Source organism: Carettochelys insculpta, chromosome 6 (genome assembly GCF_033958435.1).
Source record: "Carettochelys insculpta isolate YL-2023 chromosome 6, ASM3395843v1, whole genome shotgun sequence".
In the NCBI taxonomy this organism is placed as follows: domain Eukaryota; kingdom Metazoa; phylum Chordata; order Testudines; family Carettochelyidae; genus Carettochelys; species Carettochelys insculpta.
In genome coordinates, this window is record NC_134142.1 from 47,058,646 (window position 1) to 47,081,839 (window position 23,194).

A 23,194-nucleotide genomic window follows, 5' to 3' on the forward strand; every position below is an offset into this window, starting at 1 on the left:
GCAGCAACAGGGTAAATGAGGCTATGACTACAGTAAGAAGTTGACGTGACAATTAGAGATTTATCAAAATCAAGCCTGGCAAGTCAATATCTGTACAGTGTCTTTCAACTCCCAGAGCATTCAGTATAGCTGCACCCTGAAGAAAAGCAAATAATTTTCTCTTAAACACATCTGCAGTGTGTAATTAGAGGCTCCTGGACAATTAGCCTGCATGGAACCTTTGCCAGGCTGGATACTGCTCTCACTGAGGGCAAGTCTTCACTAGGGACTGGATCAGTGGGTAGGGATGGATCCAATGGTGGTTGATTTATCGCATCTAGTATAGATGCAATAAAGTCACTGCCAGGTGCTCTCTCATTGACTCCGGTACTCCACCAAAATGGGAATAGTAATCAAAGTCCATAGAACAGCATCCGCTCTTGACTTACCGTGGTGAAGATACCATCATACACAGAGCTAAGAACATCGACTTCAGCTACATTATTCACATAGCTGAAGTTGTGTAACTTGGGTCGACAGCCTGTGGTAGTGTGGACACGGCCTAACACTTATGTAAATCCAGAGTGTCTCTGTTAAAACCACGAGTTACTTCAGATTTACGCTGGTGTAACTAAAAACAAAAACTGTCTCAGTGTCTCTCGAAATGTTTGTGGTTTCTAAACAGGGCAGCCTCACATGGGTTACCTGTATGTCAGGGCTTCAAAACAGAACTGTGATACACAGATGTGCAGCAAAATTTTGAAAATACACACAGCTGAGACCATAAGAACAACCATAGTGGTTCAGACCAATGGCTATGTCTAGATTGCTGAGAATTGTTGGCAAAGGACATGCAAGTTGCTCAATGCATTTATTTATCTCCTGCCGACAGTTCTGTCAGGAGAGGCTTTCCAGACATTTGGCTCGTCCACAGGGGGCCAAATGTGAGGAAAAGCCCCTCTGTGGACACCTCCCTTCTTCCTCATGAAACGAGGAAGACCGGGATGTTAGCAGAAGGCTCCCAATGCAGCAGACTTCTGCCGAAAGATCTCCAGTCTCCTGACAAAAGCCTGCAGTCTAGACATAGCCAAACAGTAGCCAGTGCCAGATGCTTCAAAAGAGATGTAAAGAACAGGACAGTTATCACATGATCCATCCTTTGTCATCTAATCCCAGCTTTTGGCAGATGGAGATTTGGGGACCCCCGGAACAAGCAGACTATTGCATTCTTTGAATAACTACACATTAGATATCAAAAGGGTTTCAAATATTCCTATTGTTTCAGCCTACAAACAATGCTGTACTCCCTGTTTCAGGGGTCTGCCACCTGCAACTCTTTAAGGACTTCTTTGTGGTTCCTGATGGTATAATTGCAAAGTGAAAAAAAAATCTGATTACTTTTGATAAACAGTGAATGTTTAAAAGCCCAAAAATGAACAACTCATATATAAATAGAAAATGGTATGTGATCTCAAAACATTGGATAACTTCCCTTAGCGTCCTCCAGAGAGGGAGACGGTTCACGAGTGAAAGTCAGGAAGACAGTGATACAAACACACATGTAAAGTGTGAGGAAATAGAATATGTAAAAAGTTTGTGAACGTCCTGCAGTAAACATGTATGGCATTACAAATCTTTGTGTGTGTGAGATGTTCTTAAAATAGTGGTTACAAAAAAGTATGGTTTGATGTTATTTATTAAGGACCATTTCGTACTCACATGCATTGCAGCTCTTGAATTATTGGCCGTGTCTACACTAGCCCCAAACTTCGAAATGGCCATGTAAATGGCCATTTCGAAGTTTATTAATGAAGTGTTGTAATACATATTCAGCGCTTCATTAGCATGCAGGCGGCCGCGGCACTTCGAAATTGACATGGCTCGCCGCTGCGTGGCTCATCCTGACGGGGCTCCTTTTCGAAAGGACCCCGCCTACTTCGAAGTCTCCTTATTCCCATCTGCTCACGGGAATAAGGGGACTTCGAAGTAGGCGGGGTCCTTTCGAAAAGGAGCCCCATCGGGACGAGCCGCGCAGTGGCGAGCCACATCAATTTCGAAGTGCTGCAACCGCCCGCATGCTAATGAGGCACTGAATATGTATTTCAGCGCTTCATTAGTAAACTTCAAAATGGCCATTTACATGGCCATTTCGAAGTTTGGGGCTAGTGTAGACATAGGCCATTGTGTTTTTTACCAAACTGGGAAAAATGGCTCTTCTTGCTATTTTGGTTCCCAACTTCCATCCTATTTCAAGTAGTGGGCCTGAAGCTATTCTTGTTTACATCACTAAATCTGGAACAATTCATTTGGATTTAGTGGATTTGTTCCAGAACTATACAGGTGTAACTGCTATTATATCTTTCAGCATCTTCAAATTCCATTCCCATTAAAAAGTAAATGCTGGCTACCATATGAGCTACAGCTTTAGGGAAAGGACGGGTCTGAACATGACACTGGATCTGAAATACACCTAGCAGTGAGCACTTCGTTGTGCATAAACCATTCACTGTTGGCAATGTCTGTCGACAGCTGGCGCAGTTTGCCTGTTCCACACCAGTTATTAGCTTCAAGAAACTGTGGTTAAAATCTACTCAGAGGAAGTCCTAATCACAATTTCTGAACACTGCTGAATATGGTTTGTCTTGGTCTACCCTTGACACTAAGCTCTGTTTAGCACCAATGAGGCACTGCCAGCCACTGGTGGTTTACATGGTGTAAGAAAGCCGATATTTATGCTCCAGAACTTCAAGGAAGTTTGAATCACAAGCCCAAACATAAATGTTGCAAGTCAGTCTCACCTCTTGCTTGGTGCTTCACCTCAATGTCTTCTACTTCTGTTCCATATTAACTATCCATTTGACTGAACTGCACATTTTAAATTCTAGTGGTCAGTTTCCTGCATTCCACAATTTGTATAAAATGATCGTACAGGTTGAACCTCTTTAATTTGTCATTTTCTGGACCAGCAACATCCATGGTCCTGCATGATTTTCGTTAACTGCATGTCCAATTATCATGGGTGTGGCCAAGTTTCCCACAGGCCCATAAAGTTTGTTTACAGCCACCAGTCCTGGCTCTGTGTTCTGTGATAGTATTTGGCTCTAATTTATCCCTACATATCTTCTAAGAGCTCAGCAAGCTGTGGATGTGTTGGTAATACTTCCAGATAATATTGACTTCCTGTGGGTCGGCAAATTCTCAGGTTTGGAACAAGTTAGGTCTTGAGAATGTCAGACTAGAGAGGTTCAACTTGTTATAGCTTTATGAGAGACAGGTGGGAGAAAAGATGTGGGCAATACCACACAAAGGCTACGTCTACACGTGAAGCCTACATCAAAGTAGCCTATTTCGATGTGGCGACATCGAAATAGGCTATTTTGATGAATAACGTCTACACGTCCTCCAGGGCTGCCAACGTCGATGTTCAACATCGACGTTGTGCAGCACCACATCGAAATAGGTGCAGCGAGGGAACGTCTACACGCCACAGTAGCACACATCGAATAAGGGTGCCAGGCACAGCTGCAGACAGGGTCACAAGGCGGACTCAACAGCCAGCCGCTCCCTTAAAGGGCCCCTCCCAGACACACTTGCACTAAACAGCACAAGATACACAGAGCCGACAACGAGTTGCAGACCCTGTGCATGCAGCATGAATCCCCCGCTGCAGCAGCAGCAGCCAGAAGCCCTGGGCTAAGGGCTGCTGCACACGGTGACCATAGAGCCCCGCACGGGCTGGAGAGACAGCGTCTCTCAACCCCCCAGCTGATGGCTGCCATGGAGGACCCCACAATTTCGACGTTGCGGGACGCGGATCGTCTACACGGTCCCTACTTCGACGTTGAACGTCGAAGTAGGGCGCTATTCCGATCCCCTCATGAGGTTAGCGACTTCGACGTCTCGCCGCCTAACGTCGAAGTTAACTTCGAAATAGCGCCTGATGCGTGTAGTCGTGACGGGCGCTATTTCGAAGTTAGTGCCGCTACTTCGAAGTAGCGTGCACGTGTAGACACAGCTAAAGTGGGAGAAAGTCTAAGGAGACAGTCCAATTTTTAATGTTTGTATCTTTCCAGTTCATTTTTCACTATCCTGTTTCTACTTTGCTTTCAGCAAAAAAGAGGGCCTGTATTACCAACCAATGACACTATATTTAACACAAAGTAACAGTTCTGATGGGAACTCAGGTTGTATCTGCTTCCGTATGCAGCTGGTTCTTTCCCCACCCACTAAGTCTTGCTTTGCTACATATACATATACTAATTACTCCTTCCACATGTTAATGGGCATTGGGCATCATCAACACATTCTGACAAATTTCTGTCCATCGTATATTCAAAATAACCTTATGGAGAACGCACTATAAGGGGAAAGTGAGAAGACCCAGGGAGAAAATTTCAGATAGGAGTCAGCATATTTCAATTATATTGACCAAATGAAATGGTACATAGTTTTACCCTTAACAGAGCTTATGTGTATATAATGCATTTAGTCCTGAAGGATTCCAAAGACTCTGAAAATGCAACCAGCTGAAATATAAAAAATGCATAAGGATCTCTTCTTACCCTGAACTGTTTCCTTCAGATGGCACATGGCAATTCTATACAGACTCTAGGGAATGGTATAGACTGAAAATGAAGAACAGGATAGCCAACTGAAACCAGGGAGATTAATTTAGGTAGGGGAGGTGTGACCCGTCTAGTTGGAATTTAGCCAAGACATCTGCATTAGCAACTTCCAAACTCCTGTGGTAATTGCAATGGGTTCTTAGCAACCACAAGAGGTTAGGATCAAATAATGTTACATCTAGCAAAACAGTACAGTGCCACCATGCTCAACCCAAATCATTAGAACTAATGCCACCCATTGAATCACATATGCTACTTTCTGAAGCACCTGGATGTTACAGGAGGTATGTCTACACACAGCCCTAAGCCTGAGTTCTGACTCAGTTTAAGCCCAAACCCCAACCTCCATCCAAAAAGAAATCTTTCTAACTTGGGCCGGGAATCCTTCTGGACTGGGCCCATGTACCCTGGTAGGTGGGTCAGAGCCTGAGTCACACTGTGTCACGGGCCAAATCGCGGGCATTTTGCAGTGTGGAGGCAGCTCAAAGCCAGGTTGCCAGAATCGGGTCTGGATGGTGCACCAATTCCCTGTGGCTGTGTGTCTCAGCCCTTCCATCTGAAAACTTCCAGAGGACGGGAAGCTCCTGATTTAAATGCAGCTGCTTGGCATTTAGTCCTTTATTTCCATGCAGTCTGCTCAATTGAAAACACCATTTGCCCTCACATGTATTAGATAGAGCCCACACTAAGAAATGCATCAACCAAGCTACTAGCTGGCAAGAACTCAGCCAGGTCCTGGCTAACCTCTGGTGTGAAGCAAGCAAAATGTTCAACTTCAGTCAAGAAGTGATTGTGTCTACAAAGCTATATCTGAGTTCCTGGCACTGGGGATTGACCAGACAGCAGAGCATTGCAGAGAGTGAATCATGTCTGCAGACAGACTACCACAGAGTCAACAATTCTAAAGGCACCTCTAAAAACTTGCTGTCTTCCTACCTCTTTTCTGAGGAATACAACTGGGTACTGGGTATTAACAGTTGTAGTGACAGGGCTGACAGAGCTGCATGTGTGTGTTCCCTTTGTGTGCCTCTTTGGCTCTGTGCAGACAGCCACAAAGCAGGTCTCACGCGAACCACCCAATGATCACAAAATTGGATAAGGGACAAAGGCACCTGGCCGGTTTATTGCCAAACAAGCACAATCACAATTGCCAGCTGACTCTACAAAACTACGATGCGTGCGTGCCACAGACAATCAACTCAACTCAGTGAGTGTTGGCTGGACAAAGGGTTAAGGGGAGGTATCCCAACATTTATAGACTGAGGCAAACAATTCTGGATACACAGCTTAATGTATCATCTTACATGTTTCATAACATGATTGTTACCTCCCCTTGTACATTCCTCCTGATATTACAAACATTTCTATTCACTCTATCACTCACTTTCATCACTTTTGTCAAACCATTTTATTGTGTGCTAGGCTGGGGTGTCCTTGTGCTGTCCTGCACGAGTGTGTTTCCATGTTCCCTGTATTTTAGAAGTGCTAGCAATACTGATGCGGAGTTTCTGTCCCAGACACTGCCTTGCCAAAAATCTGCTTTTGGCAGGAGCTGAATGTTACTCAGAATAACTGTGGCTGATTTGGGTTCAGACCTCAAACTGCAACCCAGGCCCATACTTCAGGATCTCTTTTTCTACTACATTGGAAACTGCACCAAGTACTGACCAGAGTGACCATATTTCCCCCGGCCCAATATGGGACATGGGGGGGATGACGCCGTCCAGGTCAAAACATGAAGGATGGTCACCCTCTGTCAGAGTCAGGCAGTGGCTGCCCTGTGGGGACTGCCATCCTGCTGGGGGGGCTGCAGGGGACAGCTGTGGATTTCAGCTGCCCCATGACTTGGGGCACTGGGAATGGGGCTGCCACCCTGCCAGCGAAGCTCACGGCTCTCCCCAGCCGCAGTAAGATGGGCAGCTAATGTGCCACTCCAATTCCCGGCTCCCTCAGCAGCGGGCATCCAAGCAGCAGCTGCACCAAGGTGCCGGTCCAGCTCCCAGCTCCCCCCAGCCTTGGGGAACCAGAACTGGACAGGAGCTGCCTGTGCTCGGGAAAACGTGGAATATGGGGCAATTAGCCCCTTTGGCAAAACAAATCAAGATGCCAGGATGGTGCCAGAAATAGGGGGCTGTCCCACCCAAAACAGGATGGATGGTCACCCTAGCACTAAGTGATGTATGACAATCTGTTGAGCAGGGATGCTGCCTGTATAATGGCCTCATCACAGGTAGGAGAGTCAGCTTCTGGATGAATGACAGACGTGAGTGGTGCTGAAGCCAGTAACTAAAGAGGTTGTGTTACAGGAGCAGCTACAGCCGATCTTGAGTCCGTATCCTTAGGAGCTGTTTGCTGACGACCTTATCCAGAGTCAGGTTGAGTAGTGGAAATTGCTTACCATCATGGTCCTTGAGATGAAACCGAAGGAAACAGTTAACAAATCTCTGCAGTGATAATCACATAGGTTTCAACAGGGATGCAGCTAGAAGATCAAATCTGGCACCAGAGTCACAGCGCTAGACAGTTCTGTCTATTAGGCTGAAAATCAGGAAATCACAGTCTAATGCTTTTGCTTATGGAAGTGGCACGAGACCATTTCTTCTTCCTTAAAACTGATGAAAAATCATGCTGCTTCTTTTCAATGCTCTAGCACCCAGGGCTGCTTTCCAAATCCATCTCAGCTGCTTTAAGGAAGTTAGAGTTGATACAAATATATGGTGTTTGTGGCACAGCAGTGCTGAAAATTGAGTCCTCAGGCCACCTGGTGCTGAACACACTTTTACTGAATCTAGCCCGCAGATGTCAAAAATATGTTTCTGACCTTACATATAATATCATTTCTCATGGATATGGCCTTTTATTATGTTCAAAGGCCTGTACACGCAATACAGCCCCTGTATTATTTTCCCCATGTAACAAGTACAACTCAGGCAATTCACAGGTATCACTGAAATCCTTTTCTGATCTGAATGCCACACCACTCTTCACACACGTCATTGCAGTGGGACTGCAGTGGTCTGAGATAAAAAAGATATAATGATGGATTCTCCCCCCACAATAGTGTAAAGCAGGAGTAATTCCAGCAAAGGAAGTAAATAAGATTTCATGGGTATTAAACTCGATTGAGAAGAGAATCAGGCCGTAGGACACATTTAGTTTGCTGTAAATGTTTGAGACTCACATTGATTTTAATGAGTGTTATACTTACTTATACCAGGGCTAAATTGGATTCTCAATGTTATGTTATGAAACCTGGGCCAAGTTCTCAGCTCAGCTTCATTTATATTCTATGGAAGTGCATCCAAGCCTGTGTGACAGCTTTAACATTTTGTTGCTGGATCGGTCACCTGTGAAAATACATGTGATATATTGTATATTACTAAAAGGGCAAAAATTATGTAATCAAAAACTGATCAAGTTAGTCTGTTTCCATTTGAATTAATCTTGTTGCTTGCATAAAAACCCACCTATAAGCTGTTTCAAATGTTCCAACAGTTTCTAAAACTAATGTTTACAAAGTAGTACCAAAGACTTGCATTACTACTTAAACAACTTTCTTTTCTATACTTTTATGTGGTTATAATTATTCACCATGTTTACTATGGTAGTACTTAAGGACCAATTAAGCTAAGTGCTGTGCAAACTAAACAAAAAAGGGTGGTGGTGGGGAGCTGCTGTCTTCCCCAAAGAGCGTACATTTCAAACAGATCAAACATGGAGAGGGAGAAAGGGTAGAATAGAGAGCGAACACTATGATGGCATGTCAGTTTTATGATTTTAGTTTCAGGTTTTCTTGGTGGGTTTAGTATGAGATGATGAAGTTGGTCTTACCCACGAAAGCTCATTACCTAATAAATGAAATTGTTAGTCTCTAAGGAGCTACGGGATGGCTTGTTTTTTGAGAAGCTAAAAGGCTAACCCAGCTACCCCTCTGAGACTGTGTAGTAAGGAGTGATCAGCTAAGAGAAAGGAAAGGGAAGTGGGTGAGGGGCACAAGCTAGGTGTGAAAAGTATGTGAAGTGAAACTGAACTGAAGAGATTGCAATGAGGGGCGGATTGGGGCAAGCAGCCAATCAGCACAGGGAAAAGAAAGTCCAGTCAAAACAACAGAAAAGTTCCCTGAAAGACCAAAGGCCATAGCTTTGACTGCTTCTTCTCCTACTGCTTTGAAGCTTCGCTGCAGTTTAGCCTCAAAACCACATGACCTGAGGAAGGGAGGGGAGGCACCACCTTGCACACCCAGAGTGTGGGAGTCTCTCCTGCAGTTTTGAGTCCAGCTGGACCCATACCTTGTCCTCTCTATTCCACTGTAGCAGTCCTGCTTTGGCAGTATCTGCCTCAGAGCTGACCATCTTTTATCCATTGCACATTCTATGATCACAGGCATTAGGAAGTAGGGGCACAGGGGTGGTGTAGCACCCCTCCCGCCACAAGATATTCTGTCCTTCACAGAGCCCTAACAACTAGCCTGTGCGTTGGGGCCCCACTGCCATCCAGGATCTTGGCTGCCAAGCACCAGAAGGTCCTGACCACTGGCCCCACAGTTTGTCCCAAGCTCTACTGCTGCTTGTGGTCCTGCAGGCTCAGCTTCAGGCCCCAAGGACCCAAATGTTATCCCTGGGCCCCAGTCTCTGCTGCTACCCTCAGCTGTGGCCTCAGCCTACAGCGGTGAGGGGCATGGACAGGGCACAACTCAGCACTCCCACCATAGAAATTGGTCCAAAGCTACTGGCTTTGATGGGTGAAGTCATGCATTACAGAGAAGAAAACTACTTGGTTGTGACGAAGAAGGGAGGCAGTACAGACATTATGAACATCGATAAAACAAAAACAATGGTATTTTGAGATAAGAAAATAGGAAGGAAGGTCAGTGTCGATGGTATTGAACTAGAAAATGTAGAGAAGTTCACATATCTGGGGAGCAACATAACATATGATCCAGACTGTAAGAAGGAAATAGCGACTAGAATAGCGAAAGCAAGAGCGACTTTGAAGGTGATGGATAAGATCCGGAAAAGCAAAGCAATTCACTTAAGAACGAAGGTGAGCATCTTGAAAACGTGTATTCAGCAGCATGTTGTACGGATGTGAGACATGGGTGATAACGGAAGATTCAAAAAGAAGAATATTGGCATTGGAAATGAGTTGTTATAGAAAGATTCTGAGAATAGGATGGATGCAGAAGGTCACCAATGAGGAATTATGTAGGAAGACACAGCCGGAAGAGAACCTGCTTCAGGTTATAAAAGGGAAGCTACAACTATTTGGACATATTTGCAGAATAAATGATGAACGAAAAATCAAGACCCTGTATTTGGCATAATGGACAGTTCGAATAGGAGAGGCAGACCCCACAGAGAATGGGTAGATGATATAGTAGATTGGTGCAGAGCTAGTCAACAGAAACTAAGCCACTCTGCACTGGACAGGGAAAGATGGAAGGAAATAGTGAGAGAGGCAACAGACACCAATGGGCGCTGAGCCCATGGTTACTGATCGTGATGATGATGATGATGTATGTCTCTATCTCTCTGGCCGTGTCTACACTAGCCCCAAACTTCAAAATGGCCACGCAAATGGCCATTTCGAAGTTTGCTAATGAAGCGCTGAAATGCATATTCAGCGCTTCATTAGCATGCGGGCGGCCACGGCACTTCGAAATTGACGCGCCTCGCAGCCGCACGTCTCGTCCCGACGGGGCTCCTTTTCGAAAGGACCCCGCCTACTTCGAAGTCCCCTTATTCCCATGAGCTGATGGCCATTTGCGTGGCCATTTCGAAGTTTGGGGCTAGTGTAGACGTAGCCTCTGTGTCTCTTTTCATTTCCTTTCACTGTTAGCTCTTTAGGGCTAGGGCTATTTTTATGTTCTATGTTTGTACAGCACCTAGCCCAACAGGGTCTTGATCTGTAACAAGGTGCTACAATGACAAATCAATTAATAATAATAATAATTTCAGTATGAACAAATCTAACTCTAATAAGTGTATGATTATTTTATGGAAGCAGGCCAACTTCTACTAACATCCAGGGGAGTCTTCCCACTAACTATGCTGAGGACTGGAACGAACCTGTACAAAGAGGCTATAAAATAACTTTACAGTGTTTAGTTATTTTAAGATTTTGAAATTCTTGAGGACTGATTTTTTTTCTCCTTAAAAAACCTTAACTCCTTCCTAATAAGTTTTGTCTGGAAGCTCTACCCAGACTGACCTGGTTTGTGTGTCAGACTATAATATAAAAGTATGTAAGATGTAAATATTTACAATATATGTTTATTTTTTAATCATAAACCAGCATCAAAATGAAAATGATGCTTTAATCATCTTTTCTGGTCCATGGCTACGTCTACACGTGAAGCCTACATCGAAGTAGCCTATTTCGATGTGGCGACATCGAAATAGGCTATTTCGATGAATAACGTCTACACGTCCTCCAGGGCCGGCAACGTCGATGTTCAACATCGACGTTGCGCAGCACCACATCGAAATAGGCGCAGCGAGGGAACGTCTACACGCCACAGTAGCACACATCGAAATAAGGGTGCCAGGCACAGCTGCAGACAGGGTCACAGGGCGGACTCAACAGCCAGCCGCTCCCTTAAAGGGCCCCTCCCAGACACACTTGCACTAAACAGCACAAGATACACAGAGCCGACAACGAGTTGCAGACCCTGTGCATGCAGCATGAATCCCCCGCTGCAGCAGCAGCAGCCAGAAGCCCTGGGCTAAGGGCTGCTGCACACGGTGACCATAGAGCCCCGCACGGGCTGGAGAGACAGCGTCTCTCAACCCCCCAGCTGATGGCTGCCATGGAGGACCCCACAATTTCGACGTTGCGGGACACGGATCGTCTACACGGTCCCTACTTCGACGTATGGCGCTATTCCGATCCCCTCATGAGGTTAGCGACTTCGACGTCTCGCCGCCTAACGTCAAAGTTAACTTCGAAATAGCGCCCGACGCGTGTAGCCGTGACGGGCACTATTTCGAAGTTAGTGCCGCTACTTCGAAGTAGCGTGCACGTGTAGACACAGCTCATATGTCCTGCAGATGTACAAGTTAGAACACTTCCTGCTCCTCAAGAAATAACTTCTCTCTATTCCAACTACCTGGCCAGCTTCCCATTTGACTCCAAGGTCATGGTGGGTCATTATCACTGCACTGTATGATGTACTGCATACTCCTCTCCCTTCTGCCTTAACAAATCTTATCTAGGGTCTGAACGATGACATGCCACAAAGGCCCAGTAGATGTCACTGTCAACATATCCCCCTCCTTCATTGGCCTGGCAGAAGCAAGTCTTGAGTTTGCCACCAAAACTAGAGGCTGTCTGTACCAGCTGTCAAACCACTGAGACAAATAATCAAGTTATCAAAGAAGCTATGGTATTGTACATGTACTTTTGTGGACACCAAAACACCAGTCTTCAGATGATTTGTCTTTATGATTAATGTGAAGCTCTGCTACTAAGGCGCTCCAAAACTTAAACCGCTGCATGCTGAACACGGTATATGAGGGCATAAAATGGATGTGAAAATCTGGCATTTGTATTCCCATTGGTCAGGAAGTGGGTTGACCCTGGTGTGAACTTCCATCCTTCTGCTGCCACCCACACATTTTTAACCTTGACTAGGTTCAGACAAAAACTTAAAATAAGCAAATCTAAATGCTTGTGCCTCTTTGAAGGTCTTTTTGTTGGGATAATTTTTTTTTAACAAAATAACTGTTTACTGCTAGCAACTACAAGTGCTGAAGGCATTAGAGAGCCCACCCATTTCAACCAGAATGGGGAGTTTTGAAGTTTAATTTATATTTGGCTCCAGCAAAGCACTTATTGCAGGCTGCAGGATTTTTGATATATTTTACTGCTCTGATTGACAGCATCAAGGGCAAGAGCTGCATCCAAAAAAAAAGGAAAAAAAAAAAAGAAAGAAAGCAGACTCTTTAGTTAAATTACTCTTCCCTTTGAAAAAACGACGATTTAACTGAAAGCGGGAAACATGAGAAAATTCCAGAGCTTGAAATTCCAAAAAAAACTCTGGAGCTTTCATGTACTCTCAAAAGGCACTGTGTGTTCTTCCAAGCCTAGTACTAAATGCTGTTACTTTTTATAAGTCCAGTAATATTGCAGCTGGCCTAAAAAAACATAGACCATCTGTCCAAGGAGCACTATCTCTTCCCCCTCTGCCTCATCCTCTCTTTGGATTTTCTCACAACTTTTTTTCTTGCAGCTGCTCCATCCCCGGGGGAGAAAGACAAGAAAATTTCTCAGACCTTATTACTCAGTGTGGTTGCAGGAAAAAATTCTTCACGGGAAATCCCCCACGTCTGAGGAGAAAACACAAAATTCAGCAGGAATCCCAGCCGGGTTAGCTCCCTATATCCACACTTTGGCGGAGAGGTATTTGTTATCAGTCTAGCTACATTCAGGTTTTCACTTAACCCTTATCAATGGATGTCCTCACACCCAATAGGAATTACCAGAGAGTTATCTAAACAAGGGGTACCAATAAACAGCACACCAATAGCAAAATGAGGCATCTTCTAGTGTGAGGAGCAATTATTTAAATACGTACATATTTGGGAGAGAAAAAAGTAAATTAATCTTTGACAGGTGTTGTCTGAACTGAGGCGGAAAGGGAACTCTGCTGCACGTGTCTGAGCCTGCACTGGAGAAGTTAATGGAAAAGTTACCCTTGACTTTAGTGGGTGCAGGAGGAAGTCTACAGCGGCTGGTACAGAGCAGGCTTTACACTTAACGAACTAGTTCTGGGCTACCCTTGTGCAAATAAGGGCAGGGCTAAGCTGTACCAGTGCTGCCGCTATCACTGCTAAGCCTGGGATTTACCTGCGCTTGCTCCACGGGGTGTTCTAAAATTAGCACACTACCATGGACGGGGGGGGGGGGGTAGGGACACCCACCACGGGTGCGAAGTACGGCAGCTGCCCGAAACAGGACGCTGTGGGAATACAACATCCAGCTGCGACCACAGGGGCTTTTAGCGAGCAGCGCGGGAGCTGCGCTGTGCCCAGAGCGGGGTGGGGTGTCTGACTGGCGAGTGTCGGAAGGTGGGGGGCACTGGTAGGGTGCAGGCGAGCTGGGCCTGGCGCGGGGAGCAGACGTGGGGCAGGACACGCACGTGCTGGGCTGTGCGATTAGCCCCGCACGTCGCGCGAGGCCAGGTCCCGGGGAGGGGAGCGGAGGGAACCCCCGGGGTGGGCCAAGCGCCGGTGATCGGCTCCTGCAGCGCTGCAGGGAAGTACCCGGGGAAGGGGCTTAGTCACTGAGCTGCCCCGAGTACTTTCCCTCTTGTGACAAAGGGGGCGGGCCAGGCCGGGGATTCCTCCGCCGCGCGCCTCGCCCGCGCTGGGCTGGGCCGTGCTGTGCTGAGCGCCTCCCGCAGCCCGGCGCAGGCTACTGCTCGCTGTTTGACTGGCCGGGAAATTCCCAGGCGGCGGCTCCGCCTCTCGCCGAAATCCCCTCGGCAGAGGGCGTATATCCCGCGCCGCCGGGCGCCGCCGCTCTCACACGGACGCTCGCTGCCTCGCCTGCCGCACGGCGCCGCGCCCGGAGCCGCTCGCCAGCCGCCGAGAGGGGACCTAGCGCCGCGCCTGTTCGCCCTGTGTAGCGGCGGCCGAGCCATGTTCCAGCTCAGCTGCCTGGAGGACGGGCGGCGGGAGCCGGCGATGGAGGGGCTGGAGCCGCTGAAGAAGGAGCGGCAGCTGGGCTTGCTGCAGCAGGACGACCGGCACGACAGCGGCCTGGGCTCCATGAAGGAGGAGGAGTACGCGCTGCTGGTGAACGAGCTGCGGGACATCCGGCTGCAGCCCGCGGAGGAGCGGGGGTCGCCGCCGCTGCCGGCCCAGCCTTGGCTCCAGCAAGTGACCGAAGAGGGAGACACGTAAGTGTGGGGCTGCCTGCACGGACCCCTCCCCTCCCCTCCCCCGGGGCGTTAGGGGACCATGGGGTCGGGGTGGCGGGGGGGGTGAGTGTGCCCGGGCCGAGCCCTGCTCGCCGTCCGCACCCCCCCTCCCCGGGGGCGCTGCAGGGTGGCGGTGTCCGGCTCTGGCGCCCGCCCGCCGGGCCGGGAGGGGAGGGGAAGTACAGCGTGTGCTGGCGCTGGGGGAGGCGCTGTGGAAAGTCCCTGGCGCGCTGCCCGGAACACAGCTCGTCACCACCCCGCGGAAAACACCAGGCGGCGGCCTCTGAAAACCCCGGCTTGCGAAAGCCGGCGGGGCACGTGACTGCCGGGCCCTGGCCCAGGGCCGGCTGCTGGGAGCGTCCCCTTCTTTCCCGGACCGACTTTGAGGGGTCGTCGCTTTATTTCCTCCCTTGCAGATTGCTCCACTTGGCGATTATTCACGAGGAAAAGGCCTTGAGTGTGGAAGTCATCCGCCAGGCCGCTGGAGATCCCGCCTTCCTGAACATTCAGAATAACCTCAACCAGGTACTGTGAGCCCTGAAACAACATCCAACTAGCCAGAGCCTGTTACCAGGGACAGACACTGAATCAACTGAGCCTCTGCCTGCCCCCCACCCGGAAAAAAAGTGTTTGTGTGAAGTCTGTAGTCTCCTCTTTGACACAGGCATGTTAAAGCATGTTTGCTTTTAAGTATGCTGGGGTGGATGCCACCCATCCACTGTTTGCCATTCGAAATATACCTTGTACTTGTATTGTCCCTTTGTTGTCAAGAGAGCCTTAAATCAGTCACTTCCCAGGAGAAAAGAGGACTGTATCTGTTGGTTCCTCGCTACAGTGTTACAAGTGATCGTACAGTACTAAGCAAGTGGTTATTTTATTTTAAAAGTAGTTGTGCTAAACTATCACCAAGCGTTTGAAGGGTTATGTGCTCAGATGCTGTCCCTAGTGTATTTCCTGTTTATCATGTACCTTACCATTGTTTTTCTTTTTCTTTTTTTGATTATAGACTCCACTTCACCTGGCAGTAATCACAGATCAGGCTGAAATTGCTGAGACTCTTCTCAAGGCCGGATGTGACCCAGAGATCAGAGATTTCCGAGGAAACACACCACTTCATATTGCCTGTGAGCAGGGCTGTCTCAGAACTGTCGGGGTCCTCACTTACTACTGCCAACAGCAGCACAACCTCTATTCAGTGCTAAAGTCTGTCAACTACAATGGTATGTGTGAATATATTTCGGAGCACCTGGTCCTTCTGTGACATAGATCTCAGAGAGCTTTTTACAGGTGGGGAGGCAGAGGCCCCTATGTAAAGTGACTTCCTTGAAATCGCACAGCAGCCAGTGGTAGAGCTGGGAATAAGTCCCAGCCCTCCTGACTGCCAGTGTTTTACTCTGGCTGTCACACTCTTCAGCTTTAGCTTCTGATTTTTAGAGAGCACTGCACAGATTTTTTTTGCTTGTTTGTTTGTTTCAGTTTCATTAAAACAAGTTCCATCCTAGCAATGAGTGGGGAAAAAAGAGACATGGCATCTAAGGAATAAAATGCCTTTTAATTTATCTGATCATCCATGTACAATATATACTGCATATAGGACAGTTTAATTCAGTTTGGATAATGGTGACTGTATTTCAAACCCAAGTGTGTTAGAAGAGGGTTTAGGGTAAAGTGACTGACTGGTAACACATTAACATACTATGATTTTGTTTTACAGGACACACATGTCTCCACTTGGCATCTATTCAAGGGTATTTGGCTATAGTAGAATATTTGCTGTCCTTGGGAGCAGATGTCAATGCTCAGGTGTGTATTTGAACCTTTTGTTTATCCAAACATGATAGTACTGGAATCAGATTATCCAGTTTTGGTAGTGCTGAGCCTAACTATCCTGATGCTAAACGTTCTGTTTTATTGCCACTACCTAGGAGCCTTGTAATGGCAGAACTGCCCTGCACTTAGCTGTGGATCTGCAGAATTCAGAACTGGTGTCTCTTCTGGTAAAACATGGAGCTGATGTGAACAAAGTGACCTACCAGGGCTATTCTCCATACCAGCTCACGTGGGGAAGAGACAGCTCCAGGATACAGGAACAGCTGAAGCACTTAACCACAGCAGACCTACAGATGCTACCAGAAAGTGAAGATGAGGAGAGCTGTGAATCAGAATCAGAATTCACAGAGGACGAAGTAAGTAGTTATTTTTACTGTTTTTATTAGAGAGAATTAAATTCTGCCCTTATATACATTTACATAGCACCCATAAAGTTGTTGGGGAACTGTACACACAACTTTTTACCCGATGCTTTGATGGCATTTTGGATGGTCTATTAACTGTATTACATATAATTCACTTAAAACGCAAAATAAACTAAAAAAATTAAATAGAATGCTTGCTCTTTAAAAAGTACGAGAACCTAAGCCAGAGGGGAAAGATAGCCAGCGTGCTCCAGTACGCAGCTCCAGCAAGGAAGAGTTGGCTGGCTAGGGCGCGCTTAGCTACTTCAGCCCCGAAATCCTCCCACCCCAGGTCTTCCTCCTCCTCCTCCTCCTCCCCTCCCCAAAAAAAAAAAAACACGCACAAGATTCATACCAGAATGCTGCTTCCCCTCACTCCACTGTCAGGGAGCAAGGGGGAAGAACAGAGTTTGCTGCATTCCCCTCACTGGCTGGGGAGGAGCTGTGTACTTTCCTCTCGCTGCCTGACGGTGACAGGAAGGGGAAGAGCAAGCAGTGTCCTGGTATGAGTCTTGGTATTAGTCAAGGGAGGAAGGAGGGTGGAATCTTCAGCCCCTCTGCCCTCTCCACACACCCATCAGCCTCCTGCCCTGACTCCTGCATCCCTTCACACACACCCCAACCACCTACCCAGAGCCCCTCAACACACACACCAATGTAGACCCACATACCCCCCTCCCACTGCCTTGAGATACCCATGCCCCATCCCACTCTTAAATTTCTTACAGGTTTTGTTGTATTACAGTTCCCCCCCAGCCTCCTCTCTGGAGGGGCCCCACCTCCACCAGAAGTGGGGTTTGCAATACAACAATACCTGGAAGAAATTTAAGATAACCTGTACACTTCTCTAGTATATATTTCACCACATGAGTTTTACATTTTCTCCTCTTAATATATATTGTCATTATTGATTAATAGCAAAGAGTTCACTTTAGATTTTTGCTTGCCTTGCTCTTGAGTGGTGGTTGAGGTCAGGACAAGCAGAATATTCCCTAAGGTGTACTTGAGTGTGCTTTGTAAAACTCTGTGTTAATGCATCCTTTTTTTTCCTTTATTCTAGATGATGTATGATGACTGTATTATTGGAGGACGACAGCTGACGTTTTAAAGAAGAGGTTTTCCGTAAAGGACATGACTGTATATATGTATAGGAAAGTGACTTTAAAAATGATAAAATGTGAAAAAAATGAAATACTACACTGCACAGCATGGACTACATCATTATAACAGCAGATTTCACATTCTGACCCATGCTTTACTGTTGGAAGTTGGATGTGAAATACCAATAGAATTCTCTTTATTTGTACCAGTTATGGATTAACTGGTGGTCAAAATGTATGACCAGTATGAAGGCAACAAAGTATTGGATCCACATGAATGTTTGTTTTAAGTGCAAGAGAGCATACGAGAGATGTTTAGTGACGTTTTCTATGGACTTGCTTCTCCCTCAGTGGCTGGATGGGTCCACATGAGTATCCCATCCTCTGGAAGACATTGCATATATTTCTATTGGGCTGATTATAATAACTCCTTATGACTGACCTCATCTGCTCTTTTATTCTGTAGTGCAGGAAAAAGGAAAAAAAAAAGTCTTGGCTTTTATGGGAGAGGAAGTAGTAAGGTTACCTGTTTGCATTGGAAACAGTGTCTCTCCCTAAATGTGTGGCATGATTGCTACACTTTTAGTGGTTGTATATCATGTATATATTGTATATTTTGTTTATAATTATTTTGGTACATGAGAGGTATATTTATTAAATAATTCAAAACTCCTGTCTTGGGTGCTCAACATTCCTGTCTTTTTCAAGATAGCTAGGTCAGCAACCCCTCTATCTACTCTGTCATCTGCAGCTGTGAGGAAAAGCTAATTCAGATGCTAACACCAAAGTTACTAAGACAATACATCTGATGGAGAAGAGCCTGGAGTTAACTTTCTTTCTAGCAACCACATTTCTACTGTCTTTAGTGTCTCTCCCTGTCTTACAAATCTGATAGTAAATATTTTTCCTCTTCCCTGACAACAGAGGCACCTGCTCCAGAGCCAGTACCAAATGCACTGCAAATTGATAGCAGGGGTATCATCCTGCTATGCCATTTTTTCCAGTACTATTTCACTTATGGAAGCCTGCAGCGTTCCTATGTAATGTAGGATAAATTTCATTATGTTCATTCTAGGCCAGTTAAGAATGTATAATAGTATTCTACATGACTCTGGACTCCAGGGGCTTCACAAACAATATATGTGCAGCCTCATCACTGGAATACTATTACAATGGGGTAGAAAGCAGCCGAGAGTGGCCCTTGCACCCACCACCCTAGGCAATAGTGAGGGTCGGAGGATTTTGGTCAAGGATGCTAGAGCAGAGCCTTTAGAAAATGTAGCATGGGCTCTTTAATATGTGTTTCAAGGTCTCAACCACTACAGCTGTGCATAGTAAACTATCTGTTATGCGATGTGCCTCAGGAGGCTGAAAGGCTAAGCCAGCCTATCCCGGTTTTAAAGCTAGGGTGTGTGGGAGTCAGGCCTGCCAATGGGGGCAAAGGTGCCCATTGCCCCAGGGCTTGGCAATTCTGAAGGACTTCAGGCTTCTGGCCACTGCTATTGCAGCAGTGGCAGATCCAGAGCCTTGGCCTCTTTAAATCACCACCAGCAGCGTGCTGTGGTTGGTTCTAATGGCTGGGGGAAGTGCAAAACTCCCCTGCTGGCAGGAGAGGGCTGGTGTGGCTCTGCCCCTGCTGGAGAAGCCCTCCCCATCTTTCCCAAAGACCCAGCATAGGTGTCCGATCCCCATGGTGAGAATAGAAACCATAGTGTGGAATAGAATAACATAGACCCTGTTGGCTGGTGGTTCAAGGATGTGGGAGGCTTGGAGGCAAGTCTCTGTGCTAAAGAATAGCTAAGTGTACAGGATGGAACAGCTTTAGAGGGAAAGCTTGAGAACAAACCTCTCCAGAATATCCTGTATACCTCCCTGTATACCTCCCTGGTTGTTCCATCACATAAGACTTGTGTTCAAGTTCTAACTTTGCAGAGACCAGATTGGGGATTTGAACCCAGATATGATAATCAGCAGTTTTGCGCACCTGATATCTTCAAACATCTGGGCCTTAAGTCACATACAGGCAGCATGCAACTAATTTTACACCCACACATAGATCTCATTCCGTCTCAGAAGAGGCAGCTGGCTCAGCCCACAAAACAAACATGCACTCTCCTCATGTTCCCTTGAGGTGGAATTGTCTGCAGCCCTTCCTCATTCACATTATATTCTGCCCTCTGTTCCCTGTGGCTCCTCAAAAGCTTGGCAAAGGGGCCACAGAACCTGTCTCTTCAAGTGTCATAGCCCAGACAGCAAACATAAAAGATTGGCCGCTCAGTCAGCAGTACGTTGCACAAGCTAATGGCAAGCCTATTCTACAACCACCCTGACCCCACCATTCTCTCCCCCTCCAGTCTATAAAGCCAGATGCCTTCAGAGTTTCCATGGTCCAAGCTTCTTGTAAGGTTTGGGAGAGAATACAATGAAGTGAGTGCACCTTCCTTCCATCCCGCTCTCATGGCTCATCCCTGTCTCCCTTAGCTGTAATGCACAGGTTTGGGCTCTCAGTTGATAAAGGGCAAGAGTAGAAAGTGTTATCCATTCAGAGTGTTCATCAAACAGTAATCTTTTTTTCACCTGCAGAAGAAAAAATTCATCTAGACCAGAGTCTCTGCTTCAGATGAACAAACACTTCTTGGCTTGGATGATGGTAATCTGCTTTAATTTAAGCCACTGATACAGGGTTTCCTCCCGACCTCCAGCATGCCTGCTCCCTCACAAGCATACTTGCTTTAGGAGGGTAGGGTAGAACAGGAGCCTGCTCTAATAGTTCTATGCTAGCAAGGAATTCCACTTTCCCCTGAGTAAGTATCTGCTGGCGACTTTCAGCCAGAATCCAGCCCTGTTGCATCACCTCAGGGGGCACAAAGACTCTGGATTGTATTGGAGCACCTGGTCCATTAATTTTAAGAAGAGAGCTGCACCTCCGCGATCTTCTTGGTGGGCTTTATGAAACAAGAACAGGTTTAAAAAGTACCCCTGCTCCAGTGACTGCTATGAATGGAGAAGAAGGGCTCCAAAGGCTAGGCTCTCGCTGATTTGCGTTGGTCCAAAGGCCAGTGTGGAAATTGTCATCCTGAGTCAGTGGTTTTTCTCTTCCACCTTTTTTTTTTCCCCCCCACTAACTTGTCTCCAGCTTGTGCTTTGAAACTTCCTGTTGGCAGAAAAGGTGATTAGTGAGCTAGGGAAAGGCCAAGAAATTGCCAATGACTTATCCAAAGTACAATCCAAACTAGTACGTAGCTGTGCCCCCACCCATCCTTTAGCCTAGGCTGCCCTTTGCACTATTTTGCTGCTATCATCTCCACTCTGGACTGCTCAGAAGCAGCCTCCACCATGTAAGTCATGCCCATTTATGTCTGTGTGTGCTGCAGCCAGCCAGCCATGTACTGGCCATTACTACCCATATTTATACTGCAGGGTGACCCCCGCCCCAACACACTGCCACTCTTAGATTTTCCCTCAGAAACATATAGCCTGTACTACCCAGTAGACACCTGGCCAATACAAGGCTCTTGAAAGACCATGATTTAATTACTAGAAATTATATGCAGCACTTCAGTAGCCCCAAACAGTTTCCCAGATCCTTCAGTGCAAACACCCTGGATGGACATTAAAAAGTTTATTCACAAAGAAAGGGAGTTTTCTGAATGAGCATAATTAATGAGGCACAGCAGAAAGGGTTACAAGTAAGTAAAAAATATAATGCCGCTAGTGCCTAACTTACACTATGTTACTTTCAAAGCACTGCTTTCTCACCACCTGTGCTAGCAGATTACTGGTCAAACTCATAAGTCAGGGTCCCTCCTCAAGTCTAATGCTGCTTCCTTTGGCCTTCCGGTGCTGTGGATGCAGTGGGCAGAAAGAAAAAGAGAGCTGATGCCCCTTTCCTTGTATAGCCTTCTTCTGCCCCCTTTGAGAACCATCTCTAACTGGAAGGCTGGCAACTGCAGTCCATGTAGACAGGAATCTCAGGCTGGGTTTTTTTGCTGAAATGTAGGTTCGTTTTTCACCCAAACTCACGTTCCTGCCAACGAATGACCAGTTAGCCTTGTTTACACCAGGCTGAGGTGTCAGATTGCTCTTTGTCTCTGAGAAACTAGTTTGGCCATTCCCCAGACTTGGAAGATATGGCAGTAACACCATACAATGGATGCTCAGAACTTTGCATGTTGCCGCACCTTTTTTTACCAGGACAGTGATGACCAGAAAAATGCAAATGATACCGCCCAGGCTTTCTTTGTACAGAGGTTATTAAAATAGTGCACGAAGGCCAAATACAAGGGTACAATCTGGCCTGCACACACTTGGCCATGAGATGCACTGATGGCCTTTGAGTCCAATCTTGCATCTTGTGTGTGGCCACAACACCCAATGAATACAGTGGAAGACTCAGGGGTGCAAAGCATGTAGGAACAGGCCTGTTATCATCACGTTAAAAAGCAAAAGTCACTGAAGTGCTACAGTGTTGTCAAAGGGCAAGTGAACTACACAGCTTTGGTGAAATAGCAATACAAGCTCACACATCACATGCCCCCAGTCCACCTTCTCAGCCCTGGCACAGGAAAGTAGCCCAGTGTCTTGCAATTTTTCTTGCGTCCAGCATAATGGCTTTTAACAAAAAGGTTGGTTTTGGTCCTTCAACTGCTCTCTGCCTCAGTTTCTCCAGCCATAAAATATGGATTAAAAATGTTTTCTGTACACCTGAGAGCTACAGCTGGAGAGAATGCTACAGGGCCTCTGGTAACAGTGATGGGCATGGTATAAAAATCTACATGGATGCAGTATATCTGCAAAGTATAATTAGTACAGGTGGGGGATTGAAAAGACCTTCAAAGAACCAGGGCTTTTTTTTGAAGGTATGTGCTGGTACCGGCATCTTCTCACCCGGGTTCCCACAGCTGGGACTGCCCCAGCTGTCTCCCAGCCACAGGGCTTCCAGAGCGCCCTGGCCCTGCAGCAGTGCTGGGGGCCTGGAGCTGGGGCTGGAGCCCCTGCCAGCCCGCAGCAGTGTGGGGGCTGGGAGGTTGCTGTAGGGTTGGGAGCTAGAGGCTCTGCCAGCCCGCAGCACTGAAGGGGGCTGGGAGGCTGCCATGGGGCTGGGAGCCAAATCCCCTGTACCCCATGCAGAGTGGGGCCCCCACTCCCTCTCCAGGAACCCAGCAGGGGAGGGAGGTGAGGAGCTGTAGTGGCTGCTCGTTCTTTTACAAAAGAAGCACGGCAAAGGACGAATTCGAAAAATCAGTGATGTCATGCGATGTAGGGAGTTTTGGGAGCAACGTTGTACACCATGCTGTGGAGTTGACCATGGGAACGAATAGCATTTACTTATCG

General features: G+C 46.8%; 1 protein-coding gene across 1 annotated transcript; it reads left to right on the plus strand.

Annotated features, from left to right (window-relative positions):
- Positions 1 to 14,093: 14,093 nt before the first annotated feature.
- On the plus strand, positions 14,094 to 18,533 carry NFKBIA (NFKB inhibitor alpha). Its single transcript, XM_074996843.1, has 6 exons — positions 14,094 to 14,505; positions 14,943 to 15,051; positions 15,533 to 15,746; positions 16,241 to 16,329; positions 16,452 to 16,712; positions 17,821 to 18,533. Exons 1-6 carry the CDS (start codon positions 14,246 to 14,248, stop codon positions 17,866 to 17,868), a joined length of 981 nt encoding a protein of 326 aa, XP_074852944.1. The 5' UTR covers positions 14,094 to 14,245; the 3' UTR covers positions 17,869 to 18,533.
- Positions 18,534 to 23,194: the final 4,661 nt, after the last annotated feature.